The 24323-nt window shown below is 41.0% G+C and overlaps 2 protein-coding genes and 1 long non-coding RNA gene across 3 annotated transcripts; 1 reads left to right on the top strand and 2 right to left on the bottom strand.

Moving 5' to 3' along the window:
* Positions 1-6564: 6564 nt before the first annotated feature.
* On the top strand, positions 6565-7068 carry LOC122276852. Its single transcript, XM_043086750.1, has one exon. It carries the CDS (start codon positions 6565-6567, stop codon positions 7066-7068), a length of 504 nt encoding a protein of 167 aa, XP_042942684.1.
* Positions 7069-7407: 339 nt separating this feature from the next.
* On the bottom strand, positions 7408-10112 carry LOC122276853 (1-aminocyclopropane-1-carboxylate oxidase 4-like). The gene is made up of 3 exons (XM_043086751.1): positions 9927-10112; positions 9442-9578; positions 7408-7675 (listed from the first exon to the last, which is right to left on the bottom strand). The coding sequence occupies exons 1-3, from the start codon at positions 10110-10112 to the stop codon at positions 7408-7410; spliced, it is 591 nt and encodes a 196-aa protein (XP_042942685.1).
* Positions 10113-17005: 6893 nt separating this feature from the next.
* LOC122276274 lies at positions 17006-18636 on the bottom strand. Its single transcript, XR_006228818.1, has 3 exons — positions 18346-18636; positions 17567-17861; positions 17006-17483 (listed from the first exon to the last, which is right to left on the bottom strand). It is a non-coding gene; the product is annotated as an uncharacterized LOC122276274 (long non-coding RNA).
* Positions 18637-24323: the final 5687 nt, after the last annotated feature.

Genomic DNA, 24323 nt, shown 5'->3' on the forward strand with positions numbered 1-24323 from the left:
ACTTCACAACTACATTTCGCTTCACAACTACGCAGCGAACTCCACAATTATTAATTACGCATTCTACGATCCAATCAATCAACTATTTTAAACGTAAATAATTAGGGATAGAGGGTTATACCATCGACGGGCTAACCCGTGCGTCGCTCGCTGCTCGTCACGGTTAAGCGTCAGAGGAACGTACGTGGCGGTAACACCGCGTACGGTGGCTGTCCACCACGTAAAGTGGTAGTTTGAGCTTGAGAAAAGCTAGGCGTGGCCTTGGAAGGCTCATGGTGGCCTCGTGGTGGTCGAAGGTGGCGGAGCACAGCGGCATCATGCCGTGAACAGTAAATCCGAAAGCTAGGAGTTCGCTTGAGGTGGATGAAAGCCATAGAACTTCATGGGAAGCTAGGGAAAGGTAGGGGAACATGTGGTGAAGCTGTGGTGGCGAGGTGGTGGCCATACGGTGGCTGACGGCGGCGGATCGGCCGTTTGAAGCCATTTTCGGCCTTGGAGAGTGAGGGAGAGTGAGAGCTCCACATAGCTCCGTTGGCTATGAAATTTCTTGGGGAAGTTCGTGGTGATGAGAGGAACAAGGTGGTGGTGGTGAAACACCATGGGTGGCCGTGTACGGTGGTGCAACCGAACGTGTGTGTGTGAAGACCCATCGGAGAAAAAGTGAGAGTTAGGGAAAAAGAAGGACATGGGGAGGAAACCCTTGACATGGTGGTTCTAATGGTGGTGCTTGGTGGCCGTTTCAACCGTGTATGGTGGTCCAAAGAGGTGAAAAAAGGTTGAGGACCCATTTCTTTCAAGGGAGATAGAGAAAGATCGGGTGGCCGGAAAAACACACCACCGGTGCAGTTGTGGTCGCCGGTGAGAGAGGGTCACGCCGGTGTGGGAGGTGAGGCACGACGGCCGGAGGTGGCGCCGGCTGGAGCTTCAACCGAACGGACATGGAGGTCCATGCACAGTGAAGAGCACGGCTGGACGTGCACGAGGGAGAGAGAAGAGAGAAAAAGAAAGAAAAGAAAAAGAGAAAAGACTGAAGGGAAAGGGTAGGGGCCTGGGTAATTAATCTCAGTCTTACACTTCGGGATCCTCAAAAGGATCTAACGATGAGTTTAAAACACTGATTTGAAAACGCGTAAGTATTTTATTTAAAATAAACACTCTAATAAAACACTAAGAGAAATTAAGATAGAATATTATTTTATAAACTAAGGTTTATAAAATAATATTTTCTTCATCATTATATAAAATGATAAAGTATCATTAATTAATCAAAGTGCATAAAACACTTAAACAAAACACTGAGAGGAATTAAGATAGAATATTATTTTATAAACTTTTAGTTTATAAAATAATATTTCTTCATCATTATCTAAATTGATAATGTATCATTAATCACTCAAAGAGGATAAAACCATTTAATTTAAATAAGAGTTTTCAACGTAAAGTTAAACCTCTTAATATTTTAAAACAACTAAAATATTTAATATAAAATATTATCCACAATTATAATATTTTTAGAGCTCATTAAAATATTATAATTGTGCTACATTAAAACATACTTATCTAATAATACTGAAAATATATTCTATAGATATTTTCATAATATTTAAATTATTCGTAAGCATTAAAATATCTATTTTATTTTGAAATCCGCAAGATAGTTTTCAGAACACGCCATCGAGATACAGTACGTAGAATAAGTTTCAATACGTAGATCGAAGCTCATAAAGAAGAAGAAGAAAGGAGCGGATATTACAATAAGCTAACTTATAGAGTTTTCACGAGGTTTCCAATAGAAATTCCTTAAATTAAATTTTCTAGCGGGTTGTTACAGACAGCCTCTCCTTTTTCGAGTTCAGAGTCCCACGATGCTCGATGCTATGATAGATCCCATTCGTCACAATCTGCCAAACCATTCATGCATGGGAATTAACCAACGACTGAAAACTAGAATCAAACGCTTTTTGACCGTAAGAAAGATATGGATACACATGACCACCTGATGAATTTTATTGTAATACTTAATAGACAGTTTTTACAGATAAGAAATGTTTGTGTGTAATGTAAAAGAACTTAAGGGTAATACAAGTCTCCCAGATTTACCTCCAAAATGTCTCCAGTGTTGACGATAAAAGCATTGGGAAGGGGTTTAACAGGGATCCACATTCCATCTTTTCGAACCTGTTGATAAACCTCCACGACGTTCAGCTAGAGGGTTCAAACCAAATCCCAAATATTTGGGAGGAGGTTGACGAAGGACGTAACGACGTAGTGCATGGACTGGATCATTTACGTGCATGGACTGGGTCATTTTATTTAAGCTTTCTGTTGCCTTTAATTTCGGTGTTATTAATTTCTGTTACATTTTATTTCGGTAGTACGTGGAGTCCATTTCCAGAGTCCATTTCCATTATTTCCGTTATAGACGTCGGCTGCTGGTAGTGGCCTTAGGATGATCCTCTGTTTTCGGCTTACTCTGTTTTTCAGTTGCATGTATGTGGTCTGCTATATAAGCAGCGTAAATTATCAATGAAAGGCAGAAAGTTATTCCAGTTAAATTGTGGTACTTCCTCACCCGAAGAGGATACAATTGTGAGCATTTTACGGGACCTATCATTGGCATCAGACCAGGTCTCTAATGGGCACCAACAAGGAACGGATTGAGCATTTGGAGTTGGGACTTGGGACAGTTCAGGAAGGTCTACAGCGGATGGAGGAAGCTCTCCATCATATTTCGAGTGTGTTGATCACCAATCCGGAGAACCCCAACCACGGCAACCCTCATCGAGAAGGCAACAATGGAGGTCGGCAGATCGTCTCGTCCAAATCAGCCAAGCTCGAATTTCCACGCTTCTCTGGTGACGATCCAACAGAGTGGTTCAATCGAGTGGAACAATTCTTTGAATACCAAGGCACTGCAGAGAACCAAAAGGTCCCCATGGCTGCTTACCATCTTGAAGGGGAGGCCAACCAGTGGTGGCAATGGCTTCGCAGGACGCTACAGGAAGACGGTCAAGCGATTTCATGGGAAATATTTGAAGAAGAATTATGGGCTCGCTTCGGACCATCAGGTTGTGAAAATTTTGATGAAGCCCTCTCCAGAATCAGGCAGTTGGGAACGTTGAGGGAATACCAGCGGGAGTTTGAGAAGCTCGGTAACAAGGTTCGTGGATGGACGCAAAGGGCGTTGGTCGGGACGTTCATGGGAGGTTTGAAAGCTGAGATTTCTGATGGGATTCGGATGTTCAAGCCTCAATCCCTCAAGGAAGCCACTAATTTGGCTCGAATGCGAGACGAACAGCTTACACGGCAGCAACGGTTCACACGACCACCGACCACAAGAGCTCCCCTAGCTCTTCCACCAGCTACGCGTGTAGCTCCCGCTACCCCTGCTGTTCCAATCAGGCGCTTACCATGGGATGAAATGCAAAGGAGAAGGGCTCAAGGGCTCTGCTTTAATTGCAATGAACGCTTCACAATTGGGCATAAATGTCAAAAACCATAGCTTTTACTCTTGGAGGGGCACACGGGTACCGTGGTGTGCGAAGATATTACTAATCAAGCAACGTTGGAGGAGGACCAAGGGGGAGTTACAGGGGAAGTACAGGAACTGGAAATGGAACCAGAAATCACGTTGCATGCACTCACGGGATGGACGGGTCCAAGAACCATGCGCCTAACAGCAAAAATGGGCCCTCACGAAGTGGTGGTTTTGGTTGACAGCGGATCGACCCATAATTTCATTAGCAATCGTTTGGCAAATGTGCTCAGATTACCAGTCGTTCCTACTGAAGCCTTTTCTGTCCGGGTGGCCAGTGGAGAAAAACTAGAGTGTCAGGGGCAATACGACAGTGTACAAGTAGAGTTACAGGGCACTGAGTTTTACCTCACTCTTTTTTCTTTGCCTTTAATAGGTCTTGACCTTGTCCTTGGTGTGCAATGGCTGGAAATGCTGGGTTCCATGGTCTATAACTGGAAACAATTGACCATGGACTTTATCTGGAAAAATCAAAATCGGAGGCTGCAAGGTGACAACGTACGGACAATTAAGAACGGGTCACTAGATGAATTATCAAAAGAGTTTCGCCAAGGCCATGCGATATTTGCGGTATGCTTCCAACCCACTTTGGGACCAGCATCCGATGGTGCGCCACCTGATGATAAGCAGCAGGAAATGCGAAGATTGCTGAAAAATTATGAGGATGTGTTCCAGGAGCCTTCCAGTCTGCCACCTATGCGTGAGGTAGAGCATTGTATTACGCTCAAAGAGGGGACCGAGCCTATCAATGTACGCCCATATCGATATGCCCATTTCCAGAAGGAGGAAATCGAAAAACAAGTTCAAGAGATGTTGAACTCCGGCCTCGTTCGACCAAGCACCAGTTCGTTTTCATCACCTGTATTATTGGTCAAGAAAAAAGACGGCAGTTGACGATTTTGCACAGACTATCGCGCACTCAATTCCGCCACCATCAAGGATCGATTTCCCATACCAACAGTAGACGACATGCTGGACGAATTACACGGCGCATCATACTTTTCCAAGTTCGACTTAAGGGCCGGTTATCACCAAGTAAGAGTAAAACCTTCTGACGTACTTAAAACTGCTTTTCGTACGCATAACGGTCATTACGAATATTTAGTAATGCCGTTTGGACTATGTAATGCACCCTCTACATTTCAAGCCATTATGAACTCTATATTCCGACCTTATCTTCAAAAGTTTATTCTGGTTTTCTTTGATGATATTCTCGTATATAGTTCTACTTGGGATAGGCATGTGGTGCATGTTAAACAAACCTTGGAGATTTTGAGACGGCATCAATTTTTTGCCAAGGCCAGCAAGTGTGTATTCGGCCAGCAGGAGCTAGAATATTTGGGGCACATCGTTACGCCTCAAGAAGTGAAGGTCGAAGTCACAAGATTGCCGCTATGGTGGCCTGGCCACAACCAACTAATATTTCTGAATTACGTGGTTTTTTAGGCTTGACAGGATACTACAGGAAATTTGTTCGGAATTACGGCATCATTGCTCGACCCCTTACCAACCTCTTAAAAAAGGGACAGTTTGGATGGAATAAGGAAGCCGAAGCCGCCTTTGTAACGCTTAAACAAGCAATGACCACCACCCTTGTTTTGGCGATGCCCAACTTCACTGAATCCTTCACCATAGAAACGGACGCTGCAGGGGAAGGAATAGGCGCTGTCTTAACTCAACAAGGCAAGCCTATCGCTTTTATGAGCCGTGCACTCGGAGTTACAAAAAAATCATGGTCAACCTATGCCAAAGAAATGCTCGCTATTGTAGAGGCTATCTGTGTATGGCGACCATATTTATTGGGGAAGAAGTTCTTCATCCAAACCGATCAACGCAGCTTAAAATATTTCTTGGAACAACGTTTGGCAACACCGGAGCAACAAAAATGGGTAGCCAAATTGCTAGGCTACGATTATGAGATCATCTATCGCCCAGGCCGTGAAAATTCAGCTGCAGACGCCCTCTCACGCAAACCCAACAGTCCAGTCCTCAATCACCTCCATGTATCCACTGTATCCGTGTGGGAGGACATTCGGAAAGCATACGAAGAAGATCCAACCATTCAGTCGGTCGCCCAGCTGGCCAAAACTCAGACCGAAGGGCCATATTCACAACGGCAAGGGTTGTTCTATTTTAAAGGCAGAGTACTCATTCCTTCCCAAGAAGAATTACGGAAAAGGCTGCTGCATGAAGCTCACGACACCAAAATCGGAGGGCATTCAGGGGTGTTGCGGACGTTCAAGCGATTGGCTCAACAGTTTTATTGGCCGAAAATGTATAACGACGTCCACAAGTACGTCCAACGTTGTGAAGTATGCCAGAAAGTGAAATTGGAAACACTCTCACCTGCAGGACTCCTCCAACCGTTGCTGATTCCATGCCAAGTATGGGATGATATCACTCTCGACTTCATTGAAGGACTGCCCCCTTCCCACGGCAAGGATACAATATTAGTTGTAGTGGATCGATTAAGTAAATCTGCCCATTTCATCACCTTAACTCATCCATTTACTGCCAAGGGAGTAGCTGAAAAATTTGTGGAAAGCATTATCAAGTTGCATGGCCTGCCAAAATCTATTATTAGTGATCGTGATCCAGTTTTCATTAGCAGGTTTTGGCAAGAATTTTTTTCCATGTCCGGCACCAAGTTACACCTTAGCTCCGCCTATCATCCGCAAACCGACGGCCAAACCGAAGTGGTCAACCGCTGTGTGGAGCAGTATCTTCGGAGCTTTGTGCATCAATGGCCGCGCAAGTGGAGTACCTATCTTCCTTGGGCAGAGTTGTGGTATAATACCACGTACCATGCCTCGACAGGCATGATGCCATTTCAGGTGTTATACGGACGTCTGCCCCCCTCTTTTCCATTTTATCGTAATGGTTTTTCTTCCGTCAACGAAGTGGATGAGCAATTGATCACTAGAGACGAGGTCATACGGTAGCTCAAAGCTAATCTGGAAGTCTCCATCAATCACATGAAACAAACGGCTGACCAAAAAAGAAGAGATGTCACGTTCGAGGTAGGCGAAATGGTGTTACTTAAATTGCATCCCTATCGGCAGCAATCAGTTTTTCGACGTGCCCACCAAAAGCTTGCCAGTCGTTTTTATGGACCATACCCGGTGATACAAAAAATAGGTACGGTGGCCTACAAACTTCAGCTGCCAACGGGAGCCCGCATTCACCCAGTTTTTCACGTCTCCCTCTTAAAAAATTTTTTTGGCGAGCACACACTACCCTCTACTGAGTTACCACCTGTAACAGATGAAGAAGCAATCATACTTGAGCCCAAGCACATTCTAGATACTCGTTGGATCAAACGGGGCAAGAAGTTTGAAGAGGAACACTTGGTTCAATGGAAACATTTACCAGCTGAGGAAGCCACGTGGGATACGCACCAGTCATTACTTAAGCAATTTCCAGACGTGGACCTTGAGGACAAGAGTCCACATGGAGGAGGGAGTATTGATAAACCTCCACGACGTTCAGCTAGAGGGTTCAAACCAAATCCCAAATATTTGGGAGGAGGTTGACGAAGGACGTAACGACGTAGTGCATGGACTGGGTCATTTTATTTAAGCTTTATGTTGCCTTTAATTTCGGTGTTATTAATTTCTGTTACATTTTATTTCGGTAGTACGTGGAGTCCATTTCCAGAGTCCATTTCCATTATTTCCGTTATAGACGTCGGCTGCTGGTAGTGGCCTTAGGATGATCCTCTGTTTTTGGCTTACTCTGTTTTTCAGTTGCATGTATGTGGTCTGCTATATAAGCAGCGTAAATTATCAATGAAAGGCAGAAAGTTATTCCAGTTAAATTGTGGTACTTCCTCACCCGAAGAGGATACAATTGTGAGCATTTTATGGGACCTATCACTGGAGACCTTGCATTTCATTGAGTTGGAGGAGGATTGTAAGGCCTCCAGCATCGGAGTGAGCGTTTATGCAAATGGCAAGCTCTGGTTGTGGACATGGAGGATAGTAGTTCATCCTCATTGTCTGTATCCCTTCTTCAAATATGCACCTCATGTCACTACTTTCCATTCTCAGAGCTTTTGCCATTTGATCTAGGATTTTCATGGCCAGATCTTTCAGCTCTGTTGAGTATGCTTCTAAGTTATCTTTGCATTTAGATTCCATACTGATGAAAAATATTTGGTATTATAACTTTTGTATAACTATAATTATGGGTCTTACAAAACTCTTTTTAACAATAAAAATAGTATAGACAAAACTATTTTAAAACTCTTACGAAAAATTACGACTTACTAGAAATTGTGTAAAAGTTGTACGTTACTTGAGTTTGTGTCATTTCCCTTTTAACAAAGAAATAAAGAGGTGATCTATACGCATGTATCTGTTGCTCCGTTTTTCTTTTTTGCTTTTACTGCGATTTCTCGCTTAAGACTATTGATTAAATGGATTTTTTCTCAAATTATCCGAGATGTATTTATGAAAAACTGCTTGTTAAGAGTTTCTCAAACAAATATATAGTTGATTCGATACTTTAGAGTACCATTTGAACAATTTATGATAGCCTTGAAGTACAAAATGACTTATTTTACGCGTACTCATTTTGGAAAAAAAAAAATAGGTCTATTATTAAAAAAATAATTTTTTTCAGTCAATCATATATAAACTACCCACATTGTTTTCAAAGGAAGTGCTTACCCTAAAACTGCAAATAGAATTTCTATGCAAGCATGTGAGTGAAAAAGAGAGACTGGACCTAAGCAGGAGGGGATCAAGGCGAGGGAACAAGTGGGGCTTCCTCAAATAGGTGGGAAGGGTGACAACGGCGAACATGTCACCCTAGTTCAGCTTTTGCTCCTCCGAAACAACAAAGCCTTGTCCAAAGCCGTCAATACCTCCTTCTCCTTGCCAATACTACTTTTTCTCTTCCATCTCCATATTAAATAGTTCTTGAATGCCAGATTTCACCTTCTCCAATAAAGAACTGCTCACTCCATGGTTTATTAACTGCAAAAACATCTCCACATTAAATTTTCCTCATAAATAAACATAAAAAAAAAAATTTGTGTGATTTGTTCTGCTAGGAAAGTCCAATATCCCCACATTATAGAAAAATTTGTTCACACATTCACCCTCGGCCCTTCGGCCCTACCCAGAAGGAAGGACAAATGGATAGGGAAAAATATAGTTGCAAACATAATTGTACACTAATCTGTGCACCAATGTGATGTGATTGGTCAAAAAGTAGATTTTATTAAAAACAGTATTAATTTAAATTTTAAGTATGAATAAATCAGTATTGATACACAAATTAGTGCGCGACTATACTTGTATGTAGCAGAATTCAATGGATAGAGGTCCCTGAGTCTCTCTCTCGCAACGAACTTTGACTTTTGCTTTGATTATTCAACTTTGTCTTCTTCAATCAATTTTTACTGGTATTTATATTTTTTGTTTAAAGAAATATTTTCCAGTTCTTTAATTCATTGTCTTTTCCAGATCAGTCTCTCTCTCGCACCTAACTTTGACTTTTGCTTTGATTATTCAACTTCGTCTTCTTCAATCAATTTTTACTGGCATTTGTATTTTTTTTGTTTAAAGAAATATTTTCCAGTTCTTTAATTCATTATTTTTTCCAGATCATAAGTTCAACGCTTGTTTAGTCCTTTTTTTTTTTGTGCAGGTTGTTTACAACCAATATGTTTCTAGGATCATTCGATGAAATTCTGCATTGAACAATTCAATGATTAAGAAAGATGCTCTAAAACATATATCACTACGGTTTGATATCTTATTCATGCATCTGGTAATCTCATTCTTGTGTTCATTTTTTCTTCAATCTCTTCAAACTTGGCCTCTATTTAATATGAGAAAAGGTTGTGCACCTCCCATCGTGCTAGATATTTTTTCAACTACTCGTCTTTGGTAGCGTACAGGACCAACACCTGAATTCCCACTACGAGTTCATCAAACTCAACTTCGTTGTTTGTTACTTTGAATGTCAGTGTTGCCATGTAGTACCCCTTTTGGTTGATAGGACTCAGTAAATGTATTCCTAGGCCTTCGCCTGCCTGACAGGATAAGCCGTCTCTAAAAAGTACTCACGGCATTCCCAATGGGGTTACCAGGTCTTCTTGGTGGAAACCTGAGAACTCTGCCACAAAATCTGTCAATTCTTGTCCCTTAACTGCCCTTCTCTGCTCATATTCTATATGAAACTCGCTCAGCTTGATCGACCATCCTATCAATCTTCTATGTTGTCTGGTTTCCTTAGGGTTTTTGCTAATGGAGCTTCGTAAGCACCTTTATTGTGTGGGCTTGGAAGTATGGGCGAGTTTTCTAGCCGCTATTACTAAGGCAAAGGCCAACATCTCCATCCGAGGGTACGTTGCTTCTGCTCCTCCGAGAGCCCAACTTACATAGTACACAGGATGTTGGGTGATCCCCTCCTCTTTTACCAAGACGACAGATATAGCATGTGGGGAGACTACTAGATATGTGCAAAGGACATGCCCTTTCTCTGGTCGCTTCAGCAGGGGTGGACTGGCCAGGTGTTGCTTCAATCTCTTGAATGCCTCATCACATTCTTTGTTCCAGGGATGCATTTTTCACAATACTCAAAAAAAGGGAGACATTTGTTCGTTGACCTGGCTATAAATCTTCCCAGGGTGGCTACTTTGCCCACTAGTTGGTGAGTTTCGTTTAGATTTCTCGGCGACCTTGTGTTGAGTATGGCTTCTATCTTTTTTGGGGAGGTTTCAATTCCTCTTTTAGACACAATAAAACCCAAAAACTTCCATGACTGGACTCCAAAGGCACATTTTACAGGGTCCAACCTCATTTTATAGTGGCGTACGATCCCGAATGCCATTCGCAGGTCGTCAAGGTGTAGGGCGGGCTTCCTACTTTTTATCTACAAGTCGTCCACGTAAACCTCCATAAACTTTCCAATTTGTTCTTTAAACATTCGATTGACCAACCTCTAGTAGGTTGCCCCTGCATTCTTCAATCTAAAGGGCATGACCTGGTAGCAATACAGTCCTCGGTCTGTTATGAATGGAGTTTTTTCCTCATTTGCTGCATGCATCTATATTTGGTTGTAACCTGAGTATGCATTCACGAAGCTTAACATATGGTGTCCTGCTATTGCATCCTCAAAAACGTCGATGCTTGGTAAAGGGAAGCTGCCTTTGGGCAAGCTTTATTCATATCTGTGAAGTCTACGCACATTCTCCACTTTCGATTCGCCTTTTTTACCAAGACCACGTTGGATAGCCATTCTAGATAATGGGCTTCCTTAATGAAACCCGCTACTAGCAACCTTTCTATCTCCTCATTAATGGCAGCGTACTTCTCTGCACTAAACGACCTTCTTTTCTGGTGCATTGCCATGTGCGCAGGTTCTACACCCAAGCAGTGTTCAATGACGTCGTTATCTATACCAAGTATTTCTTCGTGGCTCCACTCAAAGACATCCCTGTGTTCTATCAATAGTTGCTTCAAAGCTTCTCTATTCGCCGGCAGGACTCATGTCCCAATGTGTGTAGGAGTTTTGGGGTGGTCCACATATAAAGTCACGAGCTCCAATGGTTCGTTGACTTTGGCATGTTGCTGACTCTGGTTGTCCCTGACCTCCACATCTTTTTCTAAAGTCACTGCCAAAGGTGGTGCAAGGGGTGGTTCTGGTTCCTTGTTCTGCTTTGTTACAATACAAACTTTGCTTCGGTGTTTTCTTAACTCTTGCACATAGCACTCCCATACTAGAGCTTGCTCGCCCAGCGATTCCCCCACCCCGTTGTCGGTTGGGAACTTCATCTTGAGGTAGCATGTGGACATCATTGCCTTGAAATGGTTGAGTTTTGGTCTGCCCAATATGGTGTTATAAGAAAAGAGAGCTTTCACCACCAAGAAATCGGTCATGGTAGTCGTCATTCAAGTTCCAAATCTAGCGGTCATTAGGATGGTGATAGCTCTAATGGACTAGATCGTGTCTCTAGAGAAACCCTTCAATGGGGTTGGGGAGAGCCTTAACTAATCAGCATCGATGCCCATTTTGGTGAACGCCTCCCAAAAAGGGGTACATCACCCTTTCTCGATCCGCCTCTCCGAAAGATATTACCATCCGATCACTGAAAATTTTTTGTTGCTTGGGAGCTTTGTTTGCTACATATACTTCTTCATACCTCACCTTTCATGCATACGCCTTCCGACCAGATGCGGAGACACAGCCCTCAGCAAAACCTTCTGCTATGGTTCTTATTTCTCCTATGAGTGCCCTATTCCCGTCTCCTCTTGGGGGCTCCCTGTCTCCATTGTTTTGGTGGCCACAAGCTCGGTGCCTTTGTTCTGGGCTACTGCTCCTCCTGGTATCACCCCTGGATTCTTGGCACCTTCTGGGCTTTGCCCGTTCTATCACCATTCGTTCAAATTCTCTTGTTCCTACCAGTTTAGTTGCTCTATTCTTCATGGTCGTGCAGTCTTCAGTCTAGTATGAACTTGTCTGGTGGTATTTGCAGTAGTGATTGCCTCTCTTGAGCGGGCGGCATTCTTCCATGTCCATCACCTCTTCCTGCACGTTCAAATTATTATGTATCAGTCTAGAATTGTGATCTGGCCGCTTTTCTTGTGCTCTTTCTCGCCAACTTACTCTGGCCTTTCTGTCAACCTGCTCGCTCCTCTGTTTGATCTTTGTATCCTCCTTATGGGGATCCACCAAAGCTTGCAGCGTATCTTCTGCGTTAACAAAGTCATCCCCCCAGTCCATGAACTCCCTGAGGGTGGAAGGAGTCTTTAGAGCCAACTTCGCCATAAAGGGATTGCGTGGCCATATTCCTACCAGGAGGGCGGTAAGGGTAATCTTTTCATCCTGGTCATCTGTTGTTAACCGCTCTTTCTTGAAGCAAGTAAGGTAAGTCTTCAGGTTCTCATCCTCTTTTTGTTGGATTGTTAGTAGGTAGGCGACTGGACATTGACGCCTTCTGCTAGGCATAAACTAGGTGAGGAATTGCTTTGCCAATTCTTCGAAACTGTTTATCAACTTTGGCCTGAGGGTTTTGATCCATCCTCTCACTGTCCCTTTTAGGGTCAAAGGGAAGGCTCGACATGCAATCTCGCTCGAAAAATTATGGAGTGTGATGTGGGCCTTGAAGTTCTCCAAATAATCTACTGGATCTTTGGACCCAACATCCATGTCTATCTGGGAGACCTTGAATTTTGGCAGGAGTGGCATGGCCATAATTCGTTCGCTTTATGACAGATCTGTTTGGTGTAGTAGGCATTCCACCGAAGAAGATATTTCCATCCTCTTCGCCATTTCCTCATACTTTCCTGCCAATTCTTTTAATTTGTCATGCATCTTTTCCTTCTCTATTTGCCCCATGTTTGCCTCGGTATTGCTGTGTGCCTCCCCCTCACCTTGTTCACTGTGAGCATGTGCGGTAGTATCATCAGATTCAGCATTCCTCCACTGTAGGTTGTCGTTTTCCTTCTTTAAGATTTCCATGGCCTCTAGCACCTTCTTCAGCCTCTCCTCATTTGCTGCTAATTGTGCTTCCATGAATGTTGGCAATGTATCCACTGCTCGGCTTGCTACGAAATGTGTTACAGTTAGCATGTGAGAACTAGGCTAGACGATAGTAATTCCCACAGATGGCACCAATGTTAAGGACGTGTCTCACTTCCTCTCTGAAACCGTTCGCCTTTGCAATGTCAAGATGCTCTAGTGTGATCCATCTTGAAAAACTTCGATGCTTAAGTCAGTTAAGTATAACCAAACGATTCAGAATTCAAAAGAGAGTTCCCCCCTTACTATCAATGGTTACTTAGCATATATAGGTTCATACGTGACGCTTATCTTGTTTAGAGTTTATTGGTACAAATCATCACGTATCTGCATGAGATCTCTATCTTCCTGTGAAAGGTGGTGTGGTGTGTGTGTAATTTTGCTAAACTTTGGACTCTTTAATTCTCTTTAGTGAGCAAAGGGACTCTTCTAGTGGGCTTCTTTCATATTGGGCTTTTAAAATGGAATGGGCCCTCGGCTAAAATGGGCCCTCGGCTAAAATAGGCCCTCCACGGACAATCCTCTAATTCCTCCGTAAGCCTCTGCTTCTTTTTATTGTTTTCTTTTCAATCTACCCAAAAAATGTACATGCTCATTGCCTTTCTGAATTTATATAGAGAGAGAACCTCAATGGGAGAGGGAGCTTGGGAAACAAGTGAGGCTTCCTCAAAGGGGTAGGAAGAGTGACCATGTAGAAAAGGTCTCCCCAATCAAGCTTTTGCTCCTAAGAAACCATGAAGGCCTGTCCAAATCCCTCTATATCGCTCCTCCTTGTTGCCAATATTTCATCTTCTCTTCCATTGGGAGTTCAAAAAATTCTTGAATGCCAAACTTCACATTCTCCAACGAACTGCACGCCCGATGGTTTATCAGCTGTAGTATAAATATATATATATATAATCCATATTCTTTTAAGATAACGTACACTCCATCATTAATTTTTCTTTTTTAAATTATTGTTAATTCGATCTGGATGCGAGAAAATACCTGGAAGAAACCCCATTCCAGAGAAGCAAGGTGCGACTTGTCTGCTTACTTATAACTAAAACTAGCGAAAGTCAAAAATCACTGCAAATATTAACTTATTTATAGTGATTTTCCTCACTATAAATAGCCAAAACATTGCCACAATTACTCTTCCATGTTAGTTGTAAATCGATGAGAAAGGTTTTTGCAGCATCATAAAACTGTCGGAAACACATAAATTTCGCTGCAAATAGGCTACGATTATTTCCAGCATTTAAAAGTTCATTGGAACTAATATTTTTCTCAGCGTTTTGAAATGCTGTTAAAATCAATAAGGAAACATGCATGTTTTTTCATAACGCTGAAAAAACTCTGGAAATAACATTTGCTGCGACTAAAAGTTACATATTCAGGCGAGTTTTAGTTGCCGTAAATAGTATTTTACAAAATTAGAAAAAAAAAATATTCGTAAACCTATGGCTATCATAGCTTAAAAAACACAACATCCTTATCATATAATACACAAAAGTCTACTATAAAGAGCTAAACAATTTTGTTTTAATGTGTACACAACTTTTGTGGTTAAGAGAAAATTAAATTTGCTCCTTGAGCATGATATATCTTGTATCAACCAGTACAGCCATTCACATCTTCAAAGAAAGTAAAATATTTGAACTTATATAGTGTGATTATGATTTATGTTAGAAGACAATTTATTTAATAAGTTGGACTAATATACAAGGCACAAACATGCACAAATTAGCAAATAAAACCAAAAACTATGGAAAAAAAAGAAACATTTTCAAGCCCAACCATAGCTTACATCAAGTACCCAGCTTAGAAAAGAAGTCTATTGCATAAAGAAATGCCATAAGCTTGGGAATATAAAAATTCGATAAATACAATCATCCTACAACTTGGGGTTGTATGAACCAATATCATTTCACCAATAAGCTCCATCTAGGTCTCGAATTCAAGCATGTGATTGACCATCATGATATTCAAGGAATATATAATGTAAATGTTTTGGTACATCATGAATATGTAATTAGAAAAATTCTTATGCTTAACTTCATGTTTATAGACAGCCTACTGCATTTCATTATTTATAGACATCCAAACGCTTAAGTGAATGAACAAAGGTTAATTTATTCACTCAAACCAAACACATGAAATGGTTTATGGAAAGTAAATTGTGGAGTCTTAAATCTGTATACGAGAAAATGATGTTTTCAAGTAATGTATTTTATAGTCCTGTTATATGGTCATTCTATAGTCATTGCTTTGCTTTTAACACTGGTTCTTCACAAAAAACTCATTTGATCTTCTTGAGACCACAACCACTAAATGGTAATTGGTGTGTAGTAGTGCGGGGGAGAGCAAATCGAAGGTGAGAGAGAGGGAGAGCTTGTGGAGGGGTTGGGGACCTTTGGGGGGTAGCTACGCCGGTAGCTAAAGGTGGTGCCGTGGCTGAGGACGTGACGGCACTGGGAACCTAAGAGAGAAAGGACTTCGAGGGTGAAGAGAGAGGGAGATCTGCAAGATGAGAGAGAGAAGCCACGAGAGAGGGGCTTGGTTGGGTTGGTCGGCGATGGTAGAGGTGGACGGTGACTATGGGTTGACAGCAGCGTGCAATGGCAACTGTGTGGAGACGTGAAGAGTAGAGATCGAAGGAGAGAAACAGAATGGCACTGGGGGGAAGAGAGAGAGGGAAGGGAAAAAAGTGAGGCGTTTTGGCAGTGAGGGATTAAAATTAAGTTTTTACGACTAAATTTACATCGCTGAAAAAGGTCATATTATGGTTTTTGATTATTGTGGCGATTTTTCCATCGCAACAAGTAAAACTTCGTAGGGAAAAACCAATTTGAAAATTGCAGCAAATTATAGTCGTCGTAAAGAGTAAAAAATTGCTATGAAAAACAAATTTCGAACTTTGATGTAAAAACTTGAGGACCACATTAAAATCGTTGGAAATAAATGTTTTTTTGCAGCGATTTTATTTTCGTCAAACATAAAACCATTGGAAAAAGACATTTTTCTTGTAGTGGGTAAAGAGGAGGTATTTGAGATGAGGGGAGGATCTAGATGGGACCTCACATATCGTGGTGGAATTGTAGTCTTTTCCTGCTTGGCCAGATCTTGAACCCATGGCACTGCAAGAGATCTTCCCAGCTGGTTCTGTAGCTGTTCTTGATGATCCATAGTTTTTAACAGATATATCAGGCCAAAAGGCCACGACGATGCATATATATATATATATATTATATATGTACCTCTCTTTCTCTATCTCTCTCTCACTCTCTTAACTTTGTTGATGGCTAACTTTCCACCCTTATTAATTTATACACGAGTAAGGTTAAATATTATAAGTTGGTGTATAAAATTAGAAATTTAGCTTGGCTGCGTGTGCACGTTTAGAGATGAAATAAGTTGAGTTGAGTTGTAAATAGTAATATTTTATGAATTCGATTGCGATGAGTTTAAAGTTTTTAGGTTGAAATATTTTTAACCTTTTAGGTTGAAATGTATGAAGTAGTTTGAGATAGATTTAGCTTTTTTATGAGAAATTAAAAGTATAATAAGTCCTATCAATTATTTATTTGAGATAAGTTGAGTTAATTAAGGTTATGTTTGTCCGCTACCCAAACACTCCACTATTATGATTGAAAAGTAATAAATTACTCCATTATTATTCAATATTGTATTATTACATTTTATCTACTTTTTATTTTACTATTTATTTTTATTTATTATTTTATTATTATTATTTACAAATAATTTGACATCAACTTATTAGTTGAAGCCATCTAGGTTAATTCTTTATAGTTGATTTTTCTTCTCGTTGGGTAATGCTTGTCTGCCGTCTAGCCCGCTAGGCAGACCCCATAGGTTGAATAGTTTAATTTTTTTTTTCATATTTTTAAATATATTCAAATATTTCTTTTAAAAAATTATTATATTAACATTTACTTTTGTAACCGTTAAATTAAAAAAATAATAAAAAAAATTATAATATATGAACAATAGAAGGATAAATTCATGAGGAGAAAATCTAGAAGCTGGACGGGTATGAAAATGATTTTCACACTAGGCCTTTCACACTAGGCCAATAATAACGTGCCACATAGGCACTTCATGAAAACCCAAAATGGAACCGCATACAACCAAATCCCATCTCTTTATCCTCCGAATATCCCCCCTACCCCATCTCTCTATTACCCTGATTCTCCCCTGTTAGAAGCCACCCCCTTTCTCTCATTTGAGGCAGCGATCCCACACCACGAACAGAAGGAATGCCGTTGATGAACACCATTCCTGCTACCACGAAGACGACGACGAACATTGTTCCGGCGTTCATAGGAAAAGTGATGGCTGCAACTTCATTGTCATCTTGAGGTTCCTTTCTCAAGACCTCATAATCTTGTATTGCATCCACCCACTTTTCCAACTGTAATCTTCAATATGTAAATGCATAAACAATTCCATAAATACCAATGAAAAGATATCGAACAATGAAGTTGAGCCAATTACCTTGATGTTTGAGGTAGCCCTTCGAATAAGGGCCTTTGTGTAATTGGGTTGCATACTTAAGACTTGGTCACAATTTCAACGGATTTTCCCACAACCCAAGCTTAAACAAACAAGCATTGTAGTAAAGAAGAAAGTTGGAAGGGTCAAGCTTGAGACCCTCCTCATATGCTGAGCAAGCTTTGGTGTACCTCTCATATTTGAAGAGATCATTACTTCTTGCACGAGCTCTTGCCACCAACCTAACATTGCTATGCAGCACTACAACTTCAACATTCTGAGGATCAACCTGAATAGCCTACATATATAGAGCTATAAATTCAATTTGAACCAGTGTAGCTATTTATTAATGTGGGTTGTGCAAATCTCTTAAACCATGCTGTTAGAAAGTACAACGGAAAGTACCTTAAGCTCAGTTTATAAAATTGTTCCACAAGTTTTTCTAAATGGATTAATCTCAAGCATTTTCTCTTTGTGGTAAAGTGTAATATGTAGTTATAAAACTAGAGTAACACTTAACGAATCCACAGCCTAAATACTATTTCAAGAGAAAACAAAAAGAGAGAGTTTTTCCTCAATTCAGATGGATCCCAAGAACCAAATGAGGGAGGCTATATGTAGCCCACCCTACACAGCTCACCTTAAAGGTCAGCTTTAAACTGCCAAATAAATGGTAGTAACGCATGGCCTTTAAGCCATGCGTTATACTTAGGAGAGGAGGGGTCTGTCCCACGTGGGCACCCCTCTATTTAACACATGCTAAGGAAAAATTTTACAAATACCTGTAGAGAAAAGTCAGCTCCAGCAGTGAAACGGTGTTTGTTGTCGTGGGAGTAAGAATGGTGTATAATGGAGAGAAAATGGGTGGCTTCTAATAAGGGAGAATCGGGGTAACAGAGGGATGGGGGAGGGCGAGAGATTCGAAGGATAAAGAGATGGGGTTTGGGTGTATGCGGCTTCATTTTGGATTTTCATGAATTGCCTACTTTGCACGTTATTATTAGCTAGTGTGAAAATAATTTTCGTACCTGTCTAGCCTCAATCTTTTCTCATTCATGAGGTAGCTAGACTGACATTTTCCATCCGTCGTTAGTAGGGAATTCGGTTTTCTAAATTGATGTAATAAAGTCGCGGGGTGTTGGATCACCTTGCAATTCTGCATGCATGTATGTGATAGTATGCCACGTGTTCAAGCAACTGCAAGTCTGATCACATGTGTTGGCCTGTATGTTACGAGTCATCGTGTCTTAGAAGTTTAGAATCATAAAAGCATGTGGCAAAGATCGTTGCTGAAGTACCACCTCGTCCATGCAACCATAATGGTACTATGGGTGTAAAAATTAACTGGGAAACTAAAAAATTGGACCGGTCTGGTTTTGAACACGTCCAATCCGGGACCAGTTCCTTTAATTTTAAAATCAGTCGGTATCAATCTCATTTTGGTTCTATGTTTTTTAAGATCGGACCGGTTCGCTATATTATATATTTTAAATTAATTTTTTTAATCTTATGTATAATATTTTTTATATTATATATAATTTATTTATAATATATAATAATATAAATAATAATTATATAAAAGATAATGTTATTATAATTTATAATATAAAATTTTAATTTTAAACATGAAAATTTATTTGATCATATGCTTTAATCATAAAATATATATATTAATAACATTTTATGTCCTAATAAATTTTCAATATATTATTTTTGATAAGTACATTAGTATTATCAAAAAGAATATATTTTCAATATATATAGTACTAATAGTGATAATTACTATCACTATCAATAATATAGTTATAATAAATCAAAATCACTATAATAATACTAATATATAGTTATTCTAATCACTATAACTACTACTAATATATATACTAATACTATTAAAATTGGAAAACTGGACCGAACCAGAGGTACCAGTTTAGGAGGGTAACCGGTATGTAATCGGTTTTCGAAAATGCAAAACCAGTGCATATTGGTCGGTTCCAAATTTTGTCCAAAACTGGACCAAACTAGACCGGTTACACTTCTTATGCTGCTTAAAAGTTTGGCTTTGATTAAAATTTTAAAATATTAATATAAAAAGTAGAAAAAGTTTATAAGATTTAAAGCTAGTTTGAATGTTGAGATGAGTTGAGTTCTATATGAATAGTAATGAGCTGAAATGGTTAAATGGATTTTGTGGAACCCACTTAAGATAAGTTTAGATGTATTTGAATGTTAAGATAAATTTAAATATTGTTATAGGAAGTTAAAAAAAGTTATGGGTCCCGCGTGTAAATAATACCTGGAAGAAACCCATTTCTGAGAAGCAAGCAGTTGCAACTTGTCGAGTTATGAGAAACCATCATTGTTGTAAAGTAAGGTTTGCTAGTCGATGACAGGGAGTTGGGGGTAAAGAGGAGGTATTTGATCAGATGATGAGGGAAGGATCTTGATGGGGCCTCACATATCGTGGTGGAATTGTAGTCATCGTCTCCTTAGCTAGATCTTGAGCCCATAGCACTGCAAGAGATCTTCCTAGGTTTTGTACCTGTTCTTGATGGTCCATTTGCTTGTGTGTGCCCTGGAGAGGAGTACTTGACTTATATTTTTAGCTTGACGCAGCATTCTAGTAGTGGTCTGAGTCAAACTAGAGCTCGTTATCTAAGACTATGCTTTGTGGAATTTCATATTAGTAGATGACATCATTCCACAAAAATTTCATTACGACCTTGCTTGTTATGGTTGCCCCGGCTCTGCCACTGCCCATTTGGTGAAGTAATCAACTGCCACAATCATAAATTTTACTCCCTCCTACGTGGGAAGGAGAAGTCCAACTAAATCAAACCCCCTTGGGCAAACGGCCAAGGAATGGTCATAGGAGTTAACTCCTTGGGGGGGCGTGGGAGACTAGCACATACATCTAGCACTTGATGCACTTTCTTGTAAACTCTTGGGTGTCTTTGAGTGCGTTGGGCCAATAGTATCCAGCTCTCAACGCCTTCTTGGCTAGGGTCTTCCAACCCGAGTGGTTTCCAAATATTCCTTCTTATATTCAGCTAGGACATACTGTATTTCTAATAGAGAGATACACCAGAGTAACGGAGTTGTGAAGCCCCTCTTGTAGAGAATCCCATCAATAAGCATAAACCCTTGTTGCTTTCCTTCTTGCTCTCCTTCTGGGAGTTCACCTATATCAAGATATTTGACCATGTCGTCGGCCCACTCGGACTTCAATGACTCTCTTTTTGACCTGCCAAGGGAGGGGTGCATCCTCCATCCCTGAGACTGCACGCGCCAACTTTTCGTCCACTACATTATCTTCTCGTGGTGTTTGGGATATGTTGAAGTACGAGTACTAGTCATAGGCCTCCCAAACCTGAGCTAAATACTTTTTTAACTTCTCGACTTTGGTGGCATACAACCCCAACACCTGGTTGACTACCATATGTGAGTCTAACTTCACGTCCACCTCAGTTGCCCCCAACACCATGGCTATCAAAAGTCTAGCCACCAGTGCCTCATCCTTTGCTTTGTTGTTGGTCGTTTTAGATGTAAGAGTCGCCATGTAATGACACTCTTGGTGTCTGTGGCTAATTATGTGGATTCCTATCCCTCCTCTTGCTCGACAAGAAGGAGCCATCTATAAAGAGAGCCCACGGCTTCCTTGTCTGGACTACTACCGCTTCTGGGAGAAATATGAGAATTCGGCTATGAAGTCTGCCAATGTGTGCCCTTTCACCGCCTCCCTTAGCAGATACTCTTTATCAAACTTGCTCAACTCAACTGACCACCCTATTAACCTTCATGAGCGGTCCAATCTTTGCAACACCTTTTCCAGTGGGCTATCTGTGAGCACTTTTATCGTGTGGGTTTGAAAATATAGGCGTAGTCTTTTGGCCTCTATTACTAAGGTGAAGGCTAGCATCTCCACTCTTGGGCATCTAACATTTGCTCCTCTTAAGGCTCGACTTACGTAATACATAGGTAGTTAAGTGGCTCCTTCGTCTTTGACCAAGACAGCCGAGACAGTGTGTGGAGAAACCTTCGAATATGCATAGAGTATATTGCTTTTTTTTGCATGTTTCAGAAGTGGCGGGTTGGTCAAGTGTTGCTTTAGTATCTTGAGAGGTTAATCGCACACCTCATTCCAAGGGTGTATCTTGTGCAATACTCTAAAGAAAGGGAGGCACTTGTCTATCAACCTGGAAACGAACCTGTTCAGGATGGCTACCTTTCCCGCTAGTGGTTAAGTGTCATTTAGGCTTTTTGGTGGCTTCATGTTCAAGATTGCATCAATCTTTTTGGGAAAGGTTTCGATTCCTCTCTCGGATATAATGAAACCTAAGAACTTCCTTGACCTGACCCCAAACACACATTTCACTAGGTTTAATTCATTTTATACTGGCGTAGGATTGTGAATGCCTCGCTTAGGTCAGCCAGATGTTGGGCGTGTTCCTTGCTTTTCACTAACATACACTTCCATCAATCTTCCTATATGTTCTTTAAACATTCTGTTGAATAGTCTCTGGTAGTTTGCCCCCACATTCTTCAAACCGAATGGCATGACTTAGTAGCAATAAAGTCCCCGATCCGTAATAAATGATATATTCTCCTCATTTGCTGGGTGTATTCGGATCTGATTGTAGCATGAATAGGCATCCATAAAACTCAACATCTGGTGCCTTGCGATGGCATCCACGATAGTGTCAATCCGTGGTAAGGGGAAACTATCCTTCAGGCAAGCCTTGTTTAAGTCAGTGAAGTGTACACACATTCTCCGCCTACCATTCGTTTTCTTAACAAGGACAACGTTAGACAACCACTTAGGATGATAAGCTTCTTTGATAAAATCGACGAGTAAGCATTCTACTTTGCTAGTGATGGTGGCGTATTTCTCAACATTGAATGATCTTCTTTTCTAGGGTACTTTCATGTGTGTGAGATTTACGTAAAGGTGGTGCTCTGAAATACTATTATCTATTTCTGGCATCTCTTCATGGCTCTAGGCAAATACGTCCAGGTGTTGTACCAGTAACTGTTTTAGGGCTTCTCTATCATTGAGGGGAACTTGGTTCTTGATTCTTGTGGTGGCATTGGGTTGGTTAGGATACAATGTCACTATCTCCAACGGTTCATTGGCTTCGGCCTGTTGTAAGTTTTGTTCATCTTTGACCTTCATGCCCTTTTCTAGGAAAATTGCTAGGGGTGGGGGTAACTATGGCAGTGAGGTCTCTTGGTTGCAATTTTTGTCGCTTGTAACAGTGCACACTTCATTCTTATTACTTTTCAACTCCAGCACATAACACTTTCGTGCTAGAGCTTGCTCGCCCCATGCTTCGCCTACCTCGCCATTGGTTGGGAATTTCATCTTGTGGTGATAGGTGGATGTGACTGCCTTGAGGTTGTTAAGCATCGATCACCCCAATATGGCATTGTATGAGGACAGGGCTTTCATGACCAAGAAGTTGGTCATGGTGGTGACTTTATGCGTTCTTGTTCCAGGTGTTACCGGGCTGGTTATGGCGTCCACTGGTTGTATTATATCTCCAGAGAAGCCTTTTAATGATGTGGGGAGGTTCTTAGCTTTGTCGCATCAATTCCCATTTTTGTGAAGGCCTTCCAAAACAATATGTCAGCTGAGCTGCCATTGTTAATAAGTATGCATCTACTCGTATAATTGGCAACCAAGAGAGTCACCACTTTTGTGTCGTCATGTGGGTACAAAATTCTTTCCCGGTCCTCTTCCTCCAAGGATATGGTCATTGGGGTGTTGAGCTTTTGGTACTTAGGGGACCTGTCCACCACATAAACTTCTTCATACCTTGCTCTTCGTGCGTGTGCCCTTCGTCTGGATAAAGAGATGCCACCCCCAGCGAACTCGCTTGCTATGGTTCTGATTTCCCCTATGAGCATCCTATATCTCTCTGTGTCTTTACCATTACTCATAGGTGCTCGATCTCTATCATTACTTTGAGAATTTTCCCCATGCTACTGTTGCTTATCGAGACTATTGCTCCTTTGCGATTTATTACTCGATTCGTATCGCTGCTTAGGCTTTGATCGTTTTGCGACCATCCGCTCTAATTCTCCTATGCCCACTAGTTCCGTGACTCTTTTCTTCATAGTCATGTAGTCTTTTGTCCAGTGTGAATTGGTTTGATAAAATTTGCAATAACGATTGCCAGTTCTAAACTAGTGGTGCTCTCTGTCAGGCTCCTTCTTCTTTTGTATGTTTAGATTGTTGTGCACCAATTTGTTGTTGTACCCTAGCTACCTTTCTCGTCTCCTGTCCTGATGATTCAATGTAAGTTTCTTGTCGCGTAGGTTGGCTTTCCGTTCTATCTTGTGCTCCTCTTTTATCGGACATGCAAGAGACTACAGCGTATCTTCAGGATTGACGAAGTCGTTCGCCCTATCCCTAAACTCCCTCAAAGTAAAAGGAGTCTTTCTAGAAAACTCAATCATGTGGGGACTACATGGCCTAATTTTGCCTAGAAGGGTGGCTAGAGTAATATTTTTGTCTTGGCCATTAGTTGTTAACCTCTCTTTATTAAAGCGAGTAAGGTATGGCCTCATATCCTACTCCTCTCTTTGCTTAACTGTTAGAAGGTATGCTACTGGATGGCAGCATCTTCTACAAGGCATAAATTGTGTTAAAAACTGCTTGGCCAATAGCTCGAAGCTATCGATTAATCCGAGTTTGAGGTTTCTGAACCACCCTCTCGCCATTCCCCTTAGGATAAGGGCGAAAGCCTTGCAGGCGATCTCT

This window comes from Carya illinoinensis, chromosome 9, assembly GCF_018687715.1.
Source record: "Carya illinoinensis cultivar Pawnee chromosome 9, C.illinoinensisPawnee_v1, whole genome shotgun sequence".
Classification (NCBI taxonomy): Eukaryota; Viridiplantae; Streptophyta; class Magnoliopsida; order Fagales; family Juglandaceae; genus Carya; species Carya illinoinensis.

Coding starts and splice junctions, on each gene's coding strand:
- LOC122276852 (XM_043086750.1), top strand. CDS start 6,565: ATGGTGTTACTTAAATTGCATCCCTATCGGCAGCAATCAGTTTTTCGA.
- LOC122276853 (XM_043086751.1), bottom strand. CDS start 10,112: ATGCATCCCTGGAACAAAGAATGTGATGAGGCATTCAAGAGATTGAAG. Junction 9,579..9,926: donor CCCAACATCCTGTGTACTAT/GTAAGTTGGGCT, acceptor TTATCCTGTCAG/GCAGGCGAAGGCCTAGGAAT. Junction 7,676..9,441: donor GGAATTCAGGTGTTGGTCCT/GTACGCTACCAA, acceptor ATTTTTCATCAG/TATGGAATCTAAATGCAAAG.